General features: G+C 36.0%; 2 protein-coding genes across 3 annotated transcripts; one reads left to right on the forward strand and one right to left on the reverse strand.

The window, feature by feature from the left end:
• Positions 1–1,199: 1,199 nt before the first annotated feature.
• LOC109619734 (uncharacterized) lies at positions 1,200–3,272 on the reverse strand. Its single transcript, XM_066069942.1, has 2 exons — positions 3,199–3,272; positions 1,200–2,648 (listed from the first exon to the last, which is right to left on the reverse strand). Exon 2 carries the CDS (start codon positions 2,619–2,621, stop codon positions 1,317–1,319), a length of 1,305 nt encoding a protein of 434 aa, XP_065926014.1. The 5' UTR covers positions 2,622–2,648; positions 3,199–3,272; the 3' UTR covers positions 1,200–1,316.
• Positions 3,273–4,108: 836 nt separating this feature from the next.
• Positions 4,109–6,732, forward strand: LOC105336091 (uncharacterized). 2 transcript variants are annotated; one of them, XM_066068410.1, is made up of 11 exons: positions 4,109–4,226; positions 4,357–4,422; positions 4,525–4,632; positions 4,741–4,836; positions 4,970–5,065; positions 5,351–5,506; positions 5,603–5,661; positions 5,783–5,939; positions 6,049–6,153; positions 6,244–6,309; positions 6,488–6,729. In XM_066068410.1, the coding sequence occupies exons 1-11, from the start codon at positions 4,209–4,211 to the stop codon at positions 6,557–6,559; spliced, it is 999 nt and encodes a 332-aa protein (XP_065924482.1). In that variant the 5' UTR covers positions 4,109–4,208; the 3' UTR covers positions 6,560–6,729. The 2 variants fall into 2 exon arrangements, with proteins under 2 accessions (XP_065924482.1, XP_065924483.1); XM_066068411.1 differs by having other exon boundaries at positions 4,120–4,226; positions 4,357–4,401; positions 6,488–6,732.
• Positions 6,733–22,744: the final 16,012 nt, after the last annotated feature.

A 22,744-nucleotide genomic window follows, 5' to 3' on the forward strand; every position in this document is an offset into this window, starting at 1 on the left:
AGATTACAGTAACTTACATATATGTATACATTTTCAAAGTTTGTTTTTAAATTGATCAATGCAAGCGTAAATAATGCCGTATATTCGCCAATGTTTATTTTATCAAATCATATATACATGTACAATATAATAACTTGATTTGTTGGCATCAGCTATGTGTCATAATCTGTAAAATCAAAGGACCGAAAATACTGGGAGATCGACTTCATGAAACCCACCGAAAAGAATTCGGTCAATCGACATATATCGTATAATTTTTTATATCGCTCCTCAACTGCTACTGGGGCACATAAATACGGTCGGCTGATTTGCAATATGCAGAGACCTATGTAAATGAACAGTAATATATTTGAATAACAGAGATTTAAGGTCCTCCGACCATCGGCCTTAAAATATTTTTTACCTTTTTAAAATTTTTCTTTTTTTATCTAAAAGATGAGAGTACGATAAGTTATCTACCTTTGAAAAGAAATAAATTTAAATAGATCATGAAGACAATCTCACCATGAACCCGTGCCCAGTCACTTGATCTGTTGATAGTTCGTGCAACATATTGTAGGTTCTTATAGAACGCAGCAATGTTAAGGCGTCCCGATGCTAAAATAGGCTGGAAAACGATATTATTTGAATCATCGCAAAAATACTTTGACCGGGGGTATTTCTTAAGATCTATGTTACATTCATTGACACCGATGATACAAATTATATTTGATGCATTTTTGTGACGTCATATGTTCTTTGTAATCACGTGACGGGCGAATCCTAATATTGCAAATGATCTATTTAAATCGCATCGGTGCAGGTGATTGATGACATTAAATCAAACATGTTTTTAAGAAAAATCCTTTGTTAAGTCATATACTTTGAAGTTCTTGCTTGGGAAAGAAATAGCTATTTCTTTTATGACGTGGGGCATATTTTGATTAATATGAACTGAATCTATTCTCCCCGTTTATCGATTGGTCGAAACTTACAGCGACCTAAGAAAAATCACGGACTGCACGAAATAATCATCATGATGTCGGACTCAAATTCCCATAGGAGACGATTTGGTTGGGTTTTTTTTAGCTTACGTACTAATGTACATTAACAGTAAATTTTGTAAAGAAAGATGCTAATATAAACAATTAAATTCTTTCTTTTGCGATTCATGCGGAATATGAAGAGCGACATTGCATAAAAAAAATACATAACGCGCGTTAGCGTTTTCTAAATGTATTAACAACCAAAGTGAGACATACAACATGTATTCTTGTACAATTGTAAAAGAACAAGACGAAATATTTTTTCATGTCCACATGTATATCTTAATGTTTTTAAATTTGTTGATGTTTTTGATAAAGACATGATAGATAATCACTAATCATAGGCATTTCGGTGTACTTTCCCTCTTTGGCAATTTCCAGCACTCGAGATAGCGTCTCCACAGCAGACGACAAATCTCCTTGGAGCTCCCGCAGACGAGCTCTGGCAACACCATACATCATTTGGCGGCGATGTTCCAAATCCTCAAGAGAATCTAGAGAAAGCAGTCTTTCAGCCTCCATCAAAGATTGTTTGGAGATTTCAAAATTTGGAAAGATTCTGCAACGTTTTCCGATACCTAGATGACAATAGATCATTCTCAACACAAAGAGCCTCTTCCAGAATGTTTTTACATCCTCATTTTCCTCGTTGAGTTCATGAAGGCCCCGGCTTGCCTCAGCTAACAATTGTTCCTTTAGAAGCAAATTGGACGGGTCTTCTTCAAGTTCAGAAAGGCGGAAAACAACACTCTTATACACCATGTCAACCGATTCGATGCAGGTATCGGTTGCATTTGCGTACGTGAACCCCGCTTTCAGCATGCATCGTCCTTCTTCTTGCCTCCCGAGCGAAGACAATACGTCAGCTTTCCGTCCATATAGCAGGACTCGGGATATACCAGGATTGCTGCTCCTATCCAGAACCTCCTCGATGTCTGAGAAAGCCCCTCCATAAGGATCGATGTCGTCTGTTCTGTTGGTCAGGGCATCAATTTCTGCAGCTTTCAGAGCAATGTACCGGTCATACATGTTTTGTCGTCTGCCATCGTTCTTTTCCAGCTCTATACGTTGTCTTATCCGTGCACCGATGACGGACAAATCGGCTTGAGGGTTTTTGAACGTGAATTCGTGAACTTGCTTTTTGATGAATTTAAAGTATTGCTGTATTGCTCTCCTATCACCGACTGTAGCACGTACTACTTCTTGTACACGTTTCGTTCGAGTGTACTCTTTGTAGAACCCGATTAAATCATTTGCTAACTGCGTATATTGAAGAGAATACAATGCAAACACAAAACTCCTCAAAGAGTTGCGTTTCGCAATTTCGTTTGCCAAGATCTCATACGAAAACTGAAAAGGGGATTTTTCCTGTTTTGCTTCGACTAACTCCAAACACTCCTTGGAAACATGGTCTTTTTCACAGAGACGGCGAATAAGAGTCAAAGGATTGACGTATAACAAAACTGAAGTAAAGAAACAGTTCAAAAAATCCCTCTCCAGCACATTCATGTACTTCCGGTCCCCACATGGAATGGGTACGAGAGTTCTGTCGTCTGTCCCAGCGATGATTTCTATCTGGCCGCCCTCGGTCGCCATGTTTGATAAATAGTTTTATCACCTGGACTAGAAACGTTTGCTTATGTGTGTTACGTATAGAGTATCTTACAGTCTTACATGCCTCTATAAACAACCTAAAGGCCAGATACGTATACAATGTCAATGTAAATGTCACAAGGAAATTTGCCAGATCTTATTTTTATTTACTCTTTTTTCATCCTTATATAAAATGAACGTCATGCGAAACTAGCTGAATAAGCATACATAAACATAATTTATGAATGAAATTTACAAAATGTTTTTTTGAGTTGTGCAATCTCGATTTTTACAATACAAACAAATAGGTTGCATGGAGCGTAGTTTAAAAACAGACACGATTCATTGATCAAAATTGAACATTTAAAACGTCATAAAAGTGCACCTGTATACATTAGTAGATGTATTACGAAACATCTGGGACACGTACATACAACAGATAACATACATCTACTTTATATGCATAATATTGGCGTGCATGGAGAGAGAGAGAGAGAGAGAGAGAGAGAGAGAGAGAGAGAGAGAGAGAGAGAGAGAGAGGTAATACTGGAAATTACTGTAGCAAAAGTTTAATTCATACGTCCAAACGAGATGTCACACCAGTCTGTCTCAAGCCACTCTCAGTAGCCGCGGTATGCGATGATTGATGGTAGTACATATGCTAAAATTTTCCAAAGTGTGTCAAGTGACACTCGATCGTGTACAGACCTCGTCATGTTACTTAACATCCTGGAGTTTTGCGTTCATACACGATCGAAGACATTATAGAAATCAGTTTTATAGTATAACAGATTATTCATCAATAATTAAATCAGAATATCAATGTCGAGTTTGAGGTTCCAATTTTGTGTTACAATAAGTTTAATTAGATACCAAGCATGCATATATCACGCACAAAAAAGGTCTTATATTAAGTAGGTATTTCTTCTCAATTTTACAAATGCTCGTTGGTGCCAAGTAAGACAATAATTAATCAGTCCGTCAAACTGTGCCTTGCAAAATAATTTGAAACCATTTTGTCTTTCGATATTTCTTTTGGAAAAAGTTTGTACTTTAAATCATTTCTTATTTTTATAATTGCTTCCCTAACTTGAAAGAAGAAACACTTGATTCTCTCTATGATTATTTGCCTCTTCCTTTTGTACATGTATTTAAACGCTGTAACGCAGAACAGGAGAGAGAGAGAGAGAGAGAGAGAGAGAGAGAGAGCATGAAAAAAATAAGATGAATAATATTGCATCAATATCGAATTGAAAAAAGATAATCTTTTTCCACAATTAGCTTTGGTAAGAATACTTTTTAAAAAACCATCAACAATTCCCTTATAATTTAAGTTATGTTAAGTATAACTATTTATGGATGATGTATTTGGTATCTTCTTTTTCTTTACAGTTTTCTTTTTTGTCAATTTGGGTACACCAAAGTTGTTACGTCGATTAGTGCTACTACCATGACGTTAAGTAGGATGCATTATGACGTCATAATCATTTCTGTATAGAAACCAGTAAGGTTTGGCAGATTTTAGCAGCGCTCAAAGGCAAATCATTTGTTTTGTCAAAAAGCTTTCTTTGGAAATCTTATTCACAAACTATGGACATTTCTTGCAAGGTATTTAAGGAAATTTCCAAATGATAAAAGACAATCGTGGAGAAATTTGATGTACATGTATGAGAATACTATGCACGATCTTTGATGAACTTGTATTTATCCTTATTTAGATATTTATTTCTGTTTACAGGCATTGATCCATTACAACGAAAAATTGAGGCGAGAATATGAAATTGTCAGTCTGTTCGTAAAAAAGGTAACGTTTTGTCTTAAAATTCCCAGATTCAAGTAAACTTGTGGTTGACACTCCCCAATACAACAACGTACATTATCAATTATGTTTTTTTTTTAAATGTAGATTGTTGTATCAAATGCAAAACCTGGTGAAACCTCGATTTCCAGATTGATAGAACCGAAATCTTTACAAGTGGTCACATCGAACAATGGTGGAGACTATATTGTCAAGGTTGATATTTTGACACTAATTAATCTACCTGAAAATATTAATTTGAGATAATCTTAGCATGTGTTTTACTTCAATACGGTGCTAATAAGTTATCTTTATTTATCACAGAAATCTCTGAGTGACGGAATTATAGAGACTGGAAGTTGCACAGAGATTATCAAGGCAAAAGGTCATCAACGCGCTGAGGTCAAGGACGATTATCATGTAAGAAACATGTCAAGTTTGATTCAAGATATCTATTCATTTACGATTTTATCGATTTATTTATTCATATCTTTTCATTTATTAAAATCTTTAACACTTCTTAATTTTAATCTTTCTAAAAATCTGTTTACAGAATTTCGACATAAACGATAACCAGCATCGTAAACAAAGCGAAGGCTCTACTAAAAAGCAGTCTTTGATCCAGAACGGATCAGCAAATGGCGAAAAGGTTTGTAAACACGTACATTTTACTTCAAAACGAAAAAAACAGACTAAATTCATTTCCAAATTAATGAATTCGAAGAGTTATATATTACGAAATTGGATGTAAATAACAGCTGGAATATAAAGTAGCATCGTGTGAATTTCAAACTGACTTAAATTAAATACTTCAAGTGAAAATTTATTAGTTATGTGAAATTAATATTTTATGCCAAATTTTCTAAATCATTTTAACATGCATTCAAAAAAAATTTTGACATTGAAATCATTTGTCGTACTTATCATTTTTTAGGGTGATAATAAGAGAATATGCAGGGAATTAGACTTGGAGGCTCAAGCGGCAAGACGGAAACAGATAGAAGACTTCTTTACTGATCCCGTGGACCGGGAAATGTTTCCATTAAATCCCCCTGAAATCCAAACAAGCCGTACCTACCGACCTATTGAGGTACCCCTAAATTGTTTGAGTAGAATACTACAATATAATAACACATTTCCATTTTTATATCGGTTTGATAATTCCTTCTTTTTTTTAAATGATCAGATACCTACAGCAGAAGAGAGTATTTCAATAATGTTGGCAAAATACAGCGCAGCCTTGAGGCAAGTTAAAAAAATAATTCCTTTGTTTTACAAAGACATAAGAATAAACGCTTCATTTTACTTCAATTGAAATAAGTAATCCAAGAAAACGATCATTTACACGCACGTCTATTCGTTACAGGGACAAAGACTTCATGCGGGAGGTGTATGAATATCGCCGTTTACCGAGGCCACCAGTCCGAGGACTGGCACCACTATCCTATGAATGGGTGACACTAAACATGACGTACTCTGAACTGATGCAATCCACAGAACAACAGACTCCCGGGGACTCGCAGGTGTGTCCCCTAACTTCTACATATGTTGCTGTCCAATTTAAGTTTCTATATAGTTGTTAATAAACACACATACTTAATGAAATTAATTATGGGTTTCTTTTGTGAACAGGTCAACGCAAATGCCCAACAAAGGCGTGACACTGAAATTGAAATTATAGACAATCAAGGAATGAAAGAATCTGATCCAAGTTTTAGCGTGGATGAGGAAGAGAAGGTAAAAATAAAGATGCGTCATTTTTATAACCAACAATCATTAAAATTGACTCTATAACGAAATAAACTGATTCTCTATTATATTTTTCAGAATAAACACCGAACATCTTGGTTCGTTCGACTTTTTTGTTGTGGCGCAAACTCCATTCAAAAGAAGGTTAGTTATGCATGAATTAAATGAACTTTCTTCTTTACTTTGATTAAAATGTTGTTAAAATGATCTTTCTTGAATATTGCGCGGGAAATAGTCTTCCAATGAATAAAATAAGATTCACATAAACGTAGAATAATTAACAGTAATAATACCTAGGTTTAATAAATTGTCTTTTTAACAGGTCAGACAAGAAAACGAAGAGAAAAGCAAAGGATTTCTTTCTCGACTTAGAAGAGTTTTCAGGAAGAAATAAAGAACTCGAGTTACCACGAGAAAATTTCATTGTGATATCGTGCAATATTTGATTTGAAAAAGAGAGAGAACTCTTACAAATTGTGATCATTTAAAAAAGAAATATTGCAGTTGCGTGGCTTTTTCTGAATTTTCAAACCTTGCTTGGTTTTTTTATATGTAAATTCATAAAGACAGTATATCGAATTTGATTTGATATATTTTTTATTATATAAACTTACACAAAAAATGTTTCGTTAAAAATGTGTTTATTTTTTTTGTATTGGTGCCATCGTGGTATTAAGAATCATCCAATGTGCGTATTGGTTTTTATAGAAATTAAACAAAATATCTTTACGACCAATCAAGCACTTTAATAAATCACTCAAACTATTTTATCCAGATTTTTTTTTAGGAAAGATAAACCAACCTCAGTGGAAGTAGAATAATGATCAGATTGGTGGGAGGGGGGCATGTCGTGATAGTGGTTGTAGGTAGTAGGATGCATGGGATTTTTAAAGCAAAAGACGACAAAATTAATCCCATAAAAATTTGATATAGTTATGATATACTGATAAATACTGGGTTTTTTTTTAGTTTCATAGTCCCTTTTGTATGTAAGCACTAGTCTTATCGTACGTAAGTCGATTGGCCAAATGTAGATCCGGGCATCTACACATGTTTGTCGTATATAGAATATCTATTGACAGTTTTGATAGACTCACGTTGTAATGCCATTACTCTGAATGCTATGTTCAAAGAGAGATAATTGTAATTCGCCAAGTCTTAAATTCGTCAGCTGGCAACGAGGGCGAAAGAGATGAACATAAAACTGGGACGAATATTTCCCTGTCAATCAATACAGTCAATTCAACTCCATTTATATACTTTAAAATAATCCTTTTCAGTTGAAACTCTGATTCTAAGGAGCCATAGTTCACCTTGACCCATAATGTTACCTGCTTTTTTCTTTAAAAAACCCCCCATGAAATCCTTTATTATAAACAGAAAATGCACAGTATCTTGATGTCTAACAGCGTACTAAATTCAACCGATTAAAATAAAACGAGTTCGAAACATACTAGGACTTTTACAGATTTATAAAAATGCATTCTATTGTCAAACATTTTACATCTAAAAATATCAAAACAAATTTAACTATGGTATTGAAGTCTTACAAAATGTTCCGATGCATTTTTGTAATAAAAAATATATCAAAATTGTAGATATCATATGTGTACATTAATTTTAGTTCTATAAGCAACACAAAGGTATTTTTAAAATACACTGTGTGGGATGGAATCTCGTGATTCAAATAATGGCGGTCTTCGTAACAAAATTGATATCTACTAGAGTGTAATATAAAGACGAAGTTTATTACATATTGTGATCATATTTTAGCCAGATCTTAGTCTGATATATTTGACGTTTTCTTGGCCTTTTGAGGCGATTTTGACATTTTACTTGGCAGAAAAACAACCTTTTAACGATTTTGACATTTTACTTAAAGTAAAATGCGACAATCGTTAAACAAGAGGCCCATGGGGCCACATATGGGCGTTCAAAGAATATTGTACCATGTGGCCCCTCGGTAGAATACCAGTAACAAAAAATAGTTACTGTAAAGAATTCGAATTTTACACTTATTTTTGCATACAATTAATCTTTGACAGTGTACCTTTGTGGAACACCATTTTAACCGAAAATAAAGGCCCTGTCACACCGGGCTGCGTTCTCACGGAGTTATCACAGCGTTGTAAAATTTCTTGAATCGCGTGTGATCGCAGGGAAATTTAGGAAAATTGTATAATTTTATATTCGATTTTTACAAGACAAAGATGTCACGGCGTCCTCTCGGCGACAGAGGCGTTTCTACGGAGCTCCCGCGGCGTGTTTCCACGGAGTTCTACTTGGCGACTGACTGCGCTCTCACTGAGTGCTCGTGCCGTGCTAAGAGTTTTCACTGCGCGTTCGCCGCGCGTACACCGCGTGCTCAATGTGCTGACTGCGTGTTCACGACGTTCTTAAATCCTATGCAAGATATATATTAACTAAACTTTTGGTAGGGGTACACTGTTAACTTCCGATTCCCGGACTTCGTTCTCTGAAAAGGTATATTAAATTTTACTTCCTCAACAACTGTCTATGTGTTTTCCCCATTATTCGCCTATATAATGTCTGTGGTTGGAGGGAAATAACCTGTTACTAAATATAGACTAAGTTACCCGTAATATTTAAAAGTCCCTTAAATTATTTTTTTCTAACACTGATGTGTCGTAATTCGGGAAACCTATATCGAGAAATGAATATATAGAACTCTGTGTATAACTCCCATATACATTTGTTAAAAACTAAATGCATGATTATGATGTCCATGAGGCCCTCTATCAAAATTGTTAAAGTCCATGAGGCTCTCTACCAAAATTGTGAAATTCATGACCCCTGGGTCAGGGGTTCAGGCTCTAGGGTGGGGCCAATATGGCCATATAGTAAAAATGTATTAAATCTTTAAAAATCTTCTTCTCTACTCCCGCACATGTGGGCAAAAAACTGAATACATGGTTATGATGTCCACTAACTCCCCTACCTAAATTGTGAAATTCATGGCCTCTGGGTCAGGGGTTCAAGACATGAGGAGGGGGGGGGCAATATGGCAATATAGTGTTAATGCATATACTGTTTAAAAATCTTCTTCTCTATTCTCACACATCTGTATAAAAAAACTGACTAATAATTATGTTGGATTCAGCAGAGAAAGTCCACACACAACTGGGTCTTCAAAAGGGAACTTGGCCAGCATCTTGGAGGTAACGGAGATGTAGAACTTCCTCACAGACATGAAAAATCTCCTAAGAGAAGATATTGGGATCTCATCCTCGTTGTCCACTAGGTAGGCCCTTTCTGCTGAACCAATGGCGATGATGTTGTCTTGAAGTTGGTTCTGGTTATTTTCAAATGGCACAGAATTCAGACTCTGGCTGGTTTGGATGACTTTGCCCGTACAAACTTCCCCAGGAATTTCCGCAGCAACACATTCATCTCATCTTGAAGATACCCAATTCTTGACTCATCAGCCTGGAACATGGTGTTGAATTTGTTGAGGGGCTGCATGATGAAGCTCAAGAAATGGAAGTAGAGTCTCATCTCATGGTCCTTTAGGAAGGAAGCACACTTTTTCATTCGGCCTGGCTTTTCCACGTCGTCATGGGAGTTGAAGTAAGATTGAAGTGCTGTGCAGTGGTCCAGGAGGCGATTGACTCACTTCTCCAAGCTCAGCTATTTTGTTGATGAATGCTTGATGATCTTGTTGGGGTCTGTGTTGGTGAAGTCCAAGAACTCCTTATACTTCTCCTTCCTGTTTGAGCTATGGAAAAAATGGAAGTAGACATCTACAAGGAGATCTTCCACTGGAAGGGGTAGGGTCTTGATTCCAGCAATGGCACGCAGGTTGGCAAGATGGAGACACAACCAATGTCAAACACAGATGGCACCTTCTCCTTGATTCTGGACACTCCGGAGTTGTGTTTCCCGGTCATGACGCTGCGGTTGTCAGACACAAATCCAACCAAGTTTGACCAAGGAAGGTCATTCTCAAGGAAAACCTGCTGGAGATGATCGAAGATGTTGGATGAAGTTCCAATGTTGCAAATTGGCATGGCCAGGAATTTGGTGTAGGACCGATCTGTGAAGTAGTGGACTAGGATGGCAAGGGACTTGCCGGAATTCCTGTCGTTGCTTTTATCTATGGCCATGGAAAATGCTTGCGTCTGCAGATGCTGAACCACGTCCTGGTGAAGAGATGGAGACAGGGAGCGCTTCACAATCTGCGTTGTCTTGGTCCTTCCACGGGAAAACTTAGTGGCGATCTTACTATCCGGAAACATGGACTTGTACAGTTTGGTGAAGCAGTCGGCCACAAGGAATGTCAAGTTGGGTTCGACAACAAAGTTTGAAAACAAGACCTCTGCTCTCTTGATATCTACAAAACAAAATAAATTATTATAATACTTATATTAAATATGAAAAAAGGCATTTAAGGGTCAAGTTGCTATATAAAGTGATAGTGAAAATTTAAGGTATTTATAATTGTTTCCTGACTTACGAAATTTTATTTAAAAATAAAATATGAAAGAAAGAAGAAAATTACCTTCATCCTGATCCAATTTCCATTTCACAAAGAAGTTGGTTGCAGGATGTGTTGATTTCTGGGATTTGATGCTGGCTTGATGGATGGCTGTTTTCGTGTCCTTTGTAACATCATTCATTCCACCATGGTCCACCCTAAAATCCGTAAAAAAAATGTTACTCATAAAGTTTAAGAAATATACTCTTGTAGGTAATGTTTCTCTACAGTAGTACCACAGGGGCCATGTTGCTCCAATTTATCTTAATAAATTTGCCTAAACTACCTAATTTTTCATCAACAAATGTTAGTCATTGCAGGTTTTAAACAACCATAATATTTGTTGTGAGATGCTTAAAGTAAAAAGTAATCAAGTAATCAAATTCAGTTATTTTCTGGTAACATTTCACAATCACATTTAATTTCCTTACTATCTTCATGACCATTTTAATGTATGAAATGTACTGGCTGTAAATTTATCCTAGTGACATGTGTATACAAAAGAATGTACAAATGAAATGTAAAAAAAAAACAGCATGAAAAAAAACCGAACACTGTCGAAATAAGGAACCTGTCAATGTTGACCTCCTATACCAATATAGATTTAGACCAAATAGTAAATAATTAAATGTATTCATGTGTACTACTTATAATTTAAACATACCTATTGCATGCACGGCAATATGCATGGTTGTCACCCAGTTTAATTTGAATCCCGATAGCCATCCTGAAAATCGGGAATCTGCCTCCTACTTGTTGAAATATGGGGACAGAAGTTTCGTTATCTTCTTTGGTGGTTAAACCCCCATACTTGTCGAAGTTTCAGAGTTCTTGAAATTTTTTTTTCACTGTCAGTCATTTGGACTGACAACCATCAGAAGTTTGTCAGTCCAGACTGATTTCTATCAGTCCAAACATTTTCAATAGAAAGATGAAAAACTACAAGTATATTTGCCTTATAGTTTCTCTCATTTTTACCTTAATTATTCTGATTTCTCCTAACTTTCACATTCTGGCTTCTGATAACATTCTTATTTATCACTTCATTAATTATTTTTATTTCCTTCCCTCTCTCATTATCAACTTTCTTCTTGTTCTCTTTCTCGTTCTCTTTCTGCACATCTCATATGTAACTAGGGCTCGGTTGTCAGATAGCGGTGTTCTTATTTCCCGAAAAAAATTATAAATGATTACATTGGGAACTTTGTGTGTATTTCTGTGTATTGCAATAAAAACATTCACTGAAAACCCTGTTTGGTGTATGCAGAGACATAAATAATGTTATTTATGTCTCTGGTGTATATGCAATGTACATTGAAAAAACGTAACGAGACAACACTCGCCATCTTGGATTTATAGGGGGCCCTCAGTTCACGCTATGTTTAAAACAAGTTCTCCAATTTCTCCCATGATTTCTGACGACATCTAGGTTGGAAAATGATTGAAAGACTTATTCCTATGGTCTGACTACATCTGTTAGCTGCATTATAAACACACTGTATCAATATGCCAAACTTATCGAAAGCAACGGAAGTAATAATTACTGAGGTGTTCCGAAAATGTATATTAAGTCTAGAGAGAGCGAAAAAAGCCGCGAAAAACTCCTCTAGATTTATCGTATGCGTTCGGATCTCCTCAGTGAGTATGAAAATTAGTTATATTTTCGCAAGTTACTCTGTCCATATCTACCGGTCATTTGGACTGACAGGCAACCTCAAGTAATCGGTCCTTGGTTATTTTTATCGGTCTTGCCGACAGGACCGAAAGATTTCAAGAACTCTGAAGTTTGTGTAAAAAATATGGTGGAGATCGGTACTTATTGTCGTAAAAGGGTTTAGATTATTTGAAAATCTAGATTTCGGGATATTTTGGCAATCCTGATCGGTATATCAGGATTTGTATTTTTGACGACGACAAATCGGGAGAATCCCGCGAAAATCGGGATTGTTGGCATGTATGATTTTGTATTGCCATAATAGTGACTCCAAATACTTAATGTTTAAAGAGAGATAATTGTAATTTGCCAAGTCTTAAATTCGTCTGCTGACAACGAGGGTGGAAAAGATGAACATAAAACGGTCAATTCAACACCATTTATATACTTTAAAATAATCCTTTTCAGTTGAAACTCTGATTCTAAGGAGCCATAGTTCACCTTGACCCATAGTGTCACGTTTTTTTTTTTTTAAATAAACATGAAATTAGCCATGCCTTAAAAACAAAAAATGCACAGTATCTTGATGTCTAACAGCGTACTAAATTCAACCGATTAAAATAAAGCGTCTAATACCAATTTGCAAGTATTGAGTTTGAAACGTACTAGGGCCGCATATGGGCGTTCAAAGGATATTGTACCATGTGGCCCCTCGGTAGAATACCAGAGGCAAAAATAAAGATACTGTAAAGTATTCGAATTTTACACTTATATTTGCATACACTTAATCTTTGACATTGTACCTTTGTGGAATACCATTTTTGCCGAAAATAAAGGCCCTGTCAAACCGGGCTGCGTTCACACGGAGTTATCATGGTGCAGCGTTGTAAAATTTCTTCAATCGCGTGTGATCGCAGGGAAATTTAGGCAAATTGTATAATTTTATATTAGATTTTTACAAGGCGAAGATGTCACGGCGTCCTCTCGGCGACGGAGGCGTTTCTACGAGCTCCCGCGGCATGTTTCCACGGAGTTCTACTTGGCGACTGACTGCGCTCTCACTGAGTGCTCGTGCTGTGCTAAGAGTTTTCACCGAGCGTTCGCCGCGCGTACACCGCGTGCTCAATATGCTGACTGCGTGTTCAGCTGTTCAGGACGTTCTTAAATCCTATGCAAGATTTAATATAACTAAACTTTTGGTAGGGTTACACTGTTAACTTCTGATTCCCAGATTTCGTTCTCTGAAAAGGTACATTAAGGTGGAAGGCTACATCGTCACATTATGTCTGACATCCGTTTGAAACGCCATTTTGTTCCGGATTGATAGCATTATATCGCATATCCAATTAAACTCTTCTAACGAGGGAGCTGAGATAAGAATGAAATCACCAAAACGTCTAGAAAATATGTCAATTCCCTTCGTGATTAAAGCTTTCAACTAACATTGATTATCAGCTGTTATGTACAGAAAACGTGAAATCGAAATAATGTACTGTTTCCCTGCTATTGGCAATACATTTTGTCATGTCATCTGCAACAGACGATCATAAATATATGACGGATTATCGGTAAAGGTGAGCAGATATAATATTTTCACTTGAACCATATATGCATGATTAATGTAAAACTAAATGTTCCGTAGTACCATCTCTTGTATTAATTGATCCCAACTTCCCAAATTTAAAACATTTGCAGTTTAAGACTTGCATTGAAAGTTTGACACTTTACTAATGTATTGTAATTGTGGTAGAGTCGGGTACATGGCATTCTTACTAGCTCTGGCTAGTGGGTTAACCCTGTAGCTCGATCGGTAGAGTGCAGGACTGGCGTAGGCCTGGCGTGTCAGAGGACCCGGGTTCAAACCCCAGCAGAGGCAAAAAGTGTCTCTGTTACATTTGGCACCCACGTTGGGACCTGGGTATTCTCTGGCGGGTGATCTGGCGGGTGAGAGAGATTGTTTCCTGAACTTTGCCCAACAGGCATTGGCACTACAGGAGAGTCGGGACACCTTGGAGGGGGACAATGTGGTAGAGTCAGGTATATGGCATTCCTACTATATAGCTCTGGCTAGCGGGTTAACCCTTTAGCTCGATCGGATCGATCGTAGAGTGCTGGATTGGCGTGCCAGAGGAGAGGCAATAAGTGTCTCTGTTACATAATTAGAATAGATAGAGCTAGGTAGTAATAGCAGTGGAAGCCCGGATTCGCAAGCCAAATGAGGGAACGACAGAATCTTGAAAAAGAGCATGTTTTTAATTACCACACGTACATGTGTATCACTATGGATATCTAATGTATGTATAAAATATGCATATGGTTGTTTATAATTTGTATTTATAAAAAAATGTAAAAGACAATGTACATATAACTACAATCATTTTGTTTTTGTTTTAAAGAGTTAAATATAGATAGAATGCATTCATAAAAAAATATATTTTTTCAGATTCATTATCATAAGCACTACTAACCTTATTCCTACATTTTAGCTTATAATTGTACCTTTTTAAAAATTTTCTTCGTGATTTTTTTTTAATTTAGAAAATGGGTCCCAGGATATTTGAGACCAAATAAAATCAAAAAAGACAACTCTTAAACAGGATCTTTCAAACCAAGATTTTTGCAATACTTCAGTATTTCTTTTAATTTTTCAATTTCATTCAATTTCTTTTTTTTTCATCTCATTAACCAACAAATATTGTTTCTATTTTCAGATTTTTGTGGGATTTCATCCAGCAGTTTGCCTTAAAAGAATTGTTAAATAATTCAGTTTCATATTTAAATGGATTCCAAAAAAAAATCATACAAACTTCATTCATGATTATTTTGTTTTTCATTTTCAAACTTTATAACATTTCACTTTCATAAGAGTTTAAAACAGAAATGTTAAAAAATTTGACATATAAAGGGTTATCTGGAAGCATACTGATATTTTAAAAAGTCTCTAAAAATAGAGTATTGTACTTTGAGGCCAATTATTCTTGAATACCGTGCCTGTTAACTTGATAACATATGCATGCAACAAAAATCGCGTAAACCTTTTTGGTGTAGACACCCCCCCCCCCCCTTAAATTTTACTTCCTCAATTTGTTTTATAAGGTCTGTGTGTTGGACCAAAGCGGTTCTTGTATCTCAACGATATTTAAAAGATCCATATGTTATGCATTTTTTTCTTATACTGATGTGTCATAATTCGGGAAATGAATATATAGAACTCTGTGTATAAAGTTAGTTGATAACTTCCAGAAAAAATGCAATGTAAGTATAAATTTAGTGCTATATTAAGGAAATCTTTTTATGTTGGGTGTGCTCATACTCATAAGACATTTTTTTTAAAAAATCCAGCAGATTAGATATATGTAATGTAAACTCTAAATTCTTATAATGCTTTAACTTCATTGAAAAAAAAATTATTTAATACTTGGTTAAATCGATCCAGCGACTGCCCAATCAAAAGACCTACGCGTTACCATTAGGCCACGCAACTACGACATAACTTGTCTTTTCAATGCAAAACAGTGTATATGTGGATATACACATATATCCTGAACAAAACCAGGATATTTTTATGATGTCGCACAAGATAATTAGAACCATTTTAACAACACAACTTGGACTTTCGGTAGAACGTAGCTCTCTATTTCTTTAAACAATTAAAAATGACGTGGTTTCAAGCGAAATATTTATTGTGTAGTCTTAGCTCAAAAGCCAGACAAATCGTGTTGATTTCAAAGAGCCATAGCTCAGTGGCCAACAATGAAATAGACAGGCCTACGTCACACATGAAACTGTTTGACACAACTACCCAAAGTCCAAGCTCTTATCAAAATGGTTGTAAGTCTCTTTTATCATGCCAATTGTGTAATTTGCGTTTGTTTAAATAGTTTTTAACTAAATAATGTATAATATCAAAAATGTCTGCTGTTTGCAAAAGCGCTATATTGAAGACCAAATCGTATATTAATCGTATACCGTTATCAAGTTTTTTCCGCGCCAATTTTTTTTCCACGATTCAGAACCTAGAACGGTATATAAAATTTACGCGAATCAAATTTTCACTATTTCAAAGTCATAGTGAAAATATAATTCAAGATTGTTTAAACCTGTTAAGTAGGAGGGTCAACGTATCTAAATAGCCGCTCTTTATATTGAAAAATTCGGACAATTAAACCATTTACACGATTTTCTTGATGTTAAATAATTACCGATAATTATTTTCAGAGACGCACACAGTCATAGAGAAATAGAGATCATGTACCATTACATATACCAATAGCTCAGGAAAAATTAGTTCACGCAAGAAAAGATACCGTTTTTATTAGTCAATGGGTTATTAAATAAACTACGAGGCATACATACCTGTTGTCTTTCACTTTTCCTCCATCCCGCAATTTCTACTCTAAACTTAGTGAACACAGTTCATTGTACTCTTAGTGTAAACCATAGTTTATTATGAATACAACGTACAACATATATATACAATGATACATAATTAGGCAAGGATTCGGAAACAAGTAAACACTTATATTAATCCGTTTCCTTAAATATAATTTACAAATTATAAATTACTGAAGTGTCCAGGTTGGAATGTCTTTGTAATCACGTTTACGAAAAATTTACATCTAAACTAACAATGTGTATGAAAAAAGTATGTTATGGGGGAAAAAAAATAAGATGCAGGGTGAGTAAGATAACAGAAAACATGTAGGATGTGTGAGAAATGTTTATGTTTGAAAACGTTTTGACGCTGAAATAAATTTGTGAACTGCTTTGAAAATTGTTTCATTATTTGCTGAAGAAAGATTTGTATCCCTATATATTTACATTTTCCAGTGTCTTTGCCTGTGATAACACTACGTATCGATTTTGTACTATATAACCCATAAAACAAATGACGCCAAATCGAGGCGCCAGCGGGGTTTGCATATTAATATTTAAATATATAATCGTACGATGGCTTAAAATTATATAAATATAAGTAATAAGGAATCATTCTTTGAATATTATGAGATGATAATTTTGGTCGGGGTGTGATCAAATCTATCATAAAGCCCTTCGGGCTTTATTGGATTTGATCACACCCCGACCGAAATTATCACCTCATAATACTCAAAAAATGATTCCTTATTCCTTATATAGTAATATGTTGACGTCGGTATGGAAAGGTATAGTATTCAAATGCAACCTTCTTGCATTGGTATAAAGGGGCATTGCATTCAAGAAGATAGTGTTCGTTAGTTTCGGGTTTACCGCATGTGCAGAGTGAACCGGTTATTGGCAATTGCGACAGAAAAGGTGATGTTTTAAAGTGCTGCATTTAAGTCTAAACCCTGGTATGAAGAATCTGATCTCTACGGTGACCGAAATAATAGTAGTTGGGAATTATGTTTTTGGTATGCAGTATGCGCTTTAAGTTTGATAGAGAAGGATTTTGTTTCGTGGCAGACGAGAGATTATTCCAGAGTTTGGTTGTTGATTGTACTCTTACATACCTGTTTACTTCATAAGGAAAGAAAGAACTATGATATAGAATTGTACGTCCATGCATGCTATTAATTGTAAGTGTCGCACATCTAGTGTTTAAATTATATTTATCAATAAACATGAATTGTTTATTCATAAAACGGCAATTTTTTCGACTTTATATCAAAAGTATAGTAGTATAATGACTGCATTATATTACCTGTTTAGTTTTAAGGAATTTGGAATCATGTACGTTACTGATTTGAGATGAATATCAATAATCATATAAAATGCTAGAAATCCATGAAAATGTGGTGAGTTTTCAGGCATGCTATGATTGATTTTTTTTTAATTTTATGTAAAATAGCTCAAAAAGTACACACAACACGTGGATTTGGGTTGTTAAATTGCACAAGAAAATAAAATATGCTGCGCTCAAATAATACACAAGTTTTTCAATCGTACAGGCAGATATAATTTTATGTTGTTTCTTTAAAGGCACTTTACATGAAAATGTCACTAAGAATCAGATTTTCCCATGAAATCAAATGCGATACATCAGAGTAGATTTTTCCGCTGTGAAAAGAATTCTCAAACTTTTCGAATCCGTTAGTTACATGTATGCGTTTTAATTCGTTAAATAATTTCAAAATTTGATCGCAAATTCTTTAGTAATAGAATTATACGAGAATTTATTTTGTATGTTGGTCGTAGCACTATAATTGAGACATAGCCGATTCTCTCGTGTTTCTTCTGACTTATTTAAGAAGTGGTGTAGAATCGTCTCCCGTGAGAAAAACTATTTAAAAAAAAATCTTTTGAAATATTTGACTTGTATCGTTTCACAGTAATTACTGCGCAGATAATTGTTTGATTTGAAAAATACTGCTCTGCATCGGTTCGGTATGTCTCGGTATGCCTTCAACCCCTCTTATCAACAACGAGTATGCAGTTGTAGTTTTTGTTTTTCCCTTAAATAAATCATGCATATATTGCTAATGCAAACTAGAGTACTTTATTAATCATCATCATAAATCAACGATCAGTCGCATTCAGTCATACGCAATACATAAGTAAGCGTATGCGAGACGGGCCTTTGGTTTCGATTTATAAAACTGATATCCCTATTAGAGCATATTTATTTTCATCACACACCAAAATGGAAGATACATGTGTATGGTGTTTAAGTTTCATAGCCGATGCAAAAGCAGCATTTTTATGATATTTCAGCATCAACTTGTCTGCAATATTACGCGTTCGAAATGTGTAGATATTGACGTTACATGTGTATATTTCATTTATTAAATGTTTATTTTTAAAATCAACATGTAATATTTGATTGAATAAATATTAATCGCGGTATAAAAACAAGGCAAGACTCTAGTTATTCAAAAAGCAAAACACAGACGCAGAAAAAAAAAATAGAAAGAGCAAATAGAAAAACTGCGTTTACAATGCCGCTACTTTGACGTCGTTTTCTGAGCATTGTGACGTCAAAAGATAAGGGCCCTTTTCTTATGACGGCAGTCATATTATAAAAACAAAACTTTGTATCGAATTTACGCTGATATATTTTCCGCGAATCAGAAATCGTCTCGAACAAAGTGGAAATTGGATGCACGCGGAAAAACCTAATATACGGTATTATTACCTCTTTTCTGAAATATTTTATGCATTCAAATATATTTTTGACATTCAAATCATTTGTCGTAGTTATCATTTATTAGGGTGATAGTGAGAGAAAATGCAGGGAATTAGACTTGGAGGCTCAAGCGGAAAGACAAAAACAGATAGAGGACTTCTTTTCTGATCCCGTGGACCGGGAAATGTTTCCATTAAATTCCCCTGAAATCCCAACAAGCCGTACCTACCGACCTATTGAGGTACCCCTAAATTGTTTGAATTAAAATGTTAGAATAGAATATTACAATATTATAACACATTTCAATTTTTATATCGGTTTGATAATTTTTCTTTTTTTTATGATCAGATACCGACAGCAGAAGAGAGTATTTCAATAATGTTGGCAAAATACAAGGCAGCCTTGAGGCAAGTTTATTTTTTCCCCGATGTTTTACAAAGACATAAGAATAAACACTAAATTTAATTACGACCGTTTACACACGCGTTTGTTCGTTACAGGGACAAAGACTTCATGCGGGAGATGTATGAATATCGCCGTTTACCGAGGCCACCAGCCCGAGGACTGGTACCACTATCCTATGAATGGCTGACACTAAACATGTACTCTGGACTGATACAATCCACAAAACAACAGACTCCCGGGGACTCGCAGGTGTGTCCCCTAGCTTTTACATATGTTGCTGTCCAATTTTAGTTTCTATATAATTGTTAATAAACACACATACTTAATGAAATTAATTATGTTTTTTTTTAGCTCACCTGTACTGAAAGCTCAAGTGAGCTATTCTGATCACATTTTGTCTGTCGTTCGTCTGTCTGTCTGTCCGTCTGTCTGTAAACTTTTCACATTTTAAACATCTTCTCAAGAACCACTGGGCCAATTTCAACCAAACTTGGCACAAAGCATCCTTAGCCTAAGGGGATTCAAAGTTGTGAAAATTAAGGATAACCTCCTTTTGCAAAGGGAGATAATTTGGAATTTATGAAAATTTTCGAGAAATTTTCAAAAATTTTCTTCTCATGAACCATAAGACCAGGAAAGCTGAAACTTGTGTGGCAGCATACTCAGGTAGCGTAGATACAAAATTGAGAAAATCATGACCCCCCGTGGGTAGGGCTGGGCCACAATGGGGGGTCAAAGTTTTACATAGGAATATATAGAGTAATCTTTAAAAATCTTCTTCTCAGAAACTAATCAGCCAGGAAAGCTGAAACTTGTGTGAATGCATCCTCAGGTACTGTAGATTCAAAATTGTGAAAATCATGAATCCCGGGGGTAGGGTGGGGCCACAATGGGGGGGGGGTCGAAGTTTTACATAGGAATATATAGAGTAAATCTAAATCTTCTTCTCAGAAACTAATCAGCCAGGAAAGCTGACACTTGTATGAAAGCATACTCATGTAGTGTAGATACAAAATTGTGAAAATCATGACCCCCGGGGGTAGGGTGGGGCCACAATGGGGGGTCGAAGTTTTACATAGGAATATATAGAGTAAATCTTTAGAAATCTTCTTCTCAGAAACTCACAAGCCAGGAAAGCTGAAACTTGTGTGAAAGCATAATCAGGTAGTGAAGATTCATAGTTGTGAAAATCATGGCCCCCGGGGGTAGGGTGGGGCCACAATGGGGGATCAAAGTATTACATAGGAATATATAGAGTAAATCTTTAAAAATCTTCTTCTCAGAAACTCATCAGCCAGGAAAGCTGAAACTTGTGTGAAAGCATTATCTGGTAGTGTAGATTCAAAATTGTGAAAATCATGATCCCCGGGGGTAGGGTGGGGCCACAATTGGGGTCGAAGTTTTACATAGGAATTAATATAGTAAATCTTTAAAACTCTTCTCCTCAGACACTCATCAGCCAGGAAAGCTGAAACTTGTATGAAAGCATCACGCGGTAGTGTAGATTCACAGTTGTGAAATTCATGGCCCCCGGGGGTAGGGTGGGGCCACAATGGTGGATCGAAGTTTTACATAGGAATATATAGAATAAATCCTTAAAAATCTTCTTCTCAGAAACTAATCAGCCAGGAAAGCTGACACTTGTGTGGAAGCATCCTCAGGTAGTGTTGATTCAAAGTTGTGAATATCATGGCCCCCAGGGGTAGGGTGGGGCCACAATGGGTGTCGAAGTTTTACATAGGAACATATAGAGTAAATCTTTAAAAATCTTCTTCTCAGAAACTCACAAGCCAGGAAAGCTGAAACTTGTGTGAAAGCATAATCAGGTAGTGAAAATTCAAAGTTGTGAAAATCATGGCCCCCGGGGGTAGGGTGGGGCCACAATGGGGGATCAAAGTATTACATAGGAATATATAGAGTAAATCTTTAAAAATCTTCTTCTCAGAAACTCATCAGCCAGGAAAGCTGAAACTTGTGTGAAAGCATTATCTGGTAGTGTAGATTCAAAATTGTGAAAATCATGATCCCCGGGGGTATGGTGGGGCCACAATGGGGGGTCGAAGTTTTACATAGGAATTAATATAGTAAATCTTTAAAACTCTTCTTCTCAGACACTCATCAGCCAGGAAAGCTGAAACTTGTATGAAAGCATCACGCGGTAGTGTAGATTCACAGTTGTGAAATTCATGACCCCCGGGTGTAGGGTGGGGCCACAATGGTGGATCGAAGTTTTACATAGGAATATATAGAATAAATCCTTAAAAATCTTCTTCTCAGAAACTAATCAGCCAGGAAAGCTGACACTTGTGTGGAAGCATCCTCAGGTAGTGTTGATTCAAAGTTGTGAATATCATGGCCCCCAGGTGTAGGGTGGGGCCACAATGGGTGTCGAAGTTTTACATAGGAACATATAGAGTAAATCTTTAAAAATCTTCTTCTCAGAAACTCACAAGCCAGGAAAGCTGAAACTTGTGTGAAAGCATAATCAGGTAGTGAAGATTCATAGTTGTGAAAATCATGATCCCCGGGGGTAGGGTGGGGCCACAATGGGGGGTCGAAGTTTTACATAGGAATTAATATAGTAAATCTTTAAAACTCTTCTCCTCAGACACTCATCAGCCAGGAAAGCTGAAACTTGTGTGAAAGCATCACGCGGTAGTGTAAATTCATAGTTGTGAAATTCATGACCCCCGGGTGTAGGGTGGGGCCACAATGGTGGATCGAAGTTTTACATAGGAATATATAGAATAAATCCTTACAAATCTTCTTCTCAGAAACTAATCAGCCAAGAAAGCTGACACTTGTGTGGAAGCATCCTCAGGTAGTGTTGATTCAAAGTTGTGAATATCATGGCCCCCAGGGGTAGGGTGGGGCCACAATGGGGTGTCGAAGTTTTATATAGGAATATATAGAGTAAATCTTT

The sequence above is a fragment of the Magallana gigas genome, chromosome 8 (genome assembly GCF_963853765.1).
Source record: "Magallana gigas chromosome 8, xbMagGiga1.1, whole genome shotgun sequence".
Classification (NCBI taxonomy): domain Eukaryota; kingdom Metazoa; phylum Mollusca; class Bivalvia; order Ostreida; family Ostreidae; genus Magallana; species Magallana gigas.

Bases quoted from the DNA above. Each gene is read 5' to 3' on its own strand.
- LOC109619734 (XM_066069942.1), bottom strand. From the start codon at position 2,621: ATGGCGACCGAGGGCGGCCAGATAGAAATCATCGCTGGGACAGACGAC.
- LOC105336091 (XM_066068410.1), top strand. The intron at 5,662-5,782 runs GCAAGTTAAAAA...TATTCGTTACAG, and splicing joins AAATACAGCGCAGCCTTGAG to GGACAAAGACTTCATGCGGG. The intron at 6,154-6,243 runs GTAAAAATAAAG...TATATTTTTCAG, and splicing joins GCGTGGATGAGGAAGAGAAG to AATAAACACCGAACATCTTG.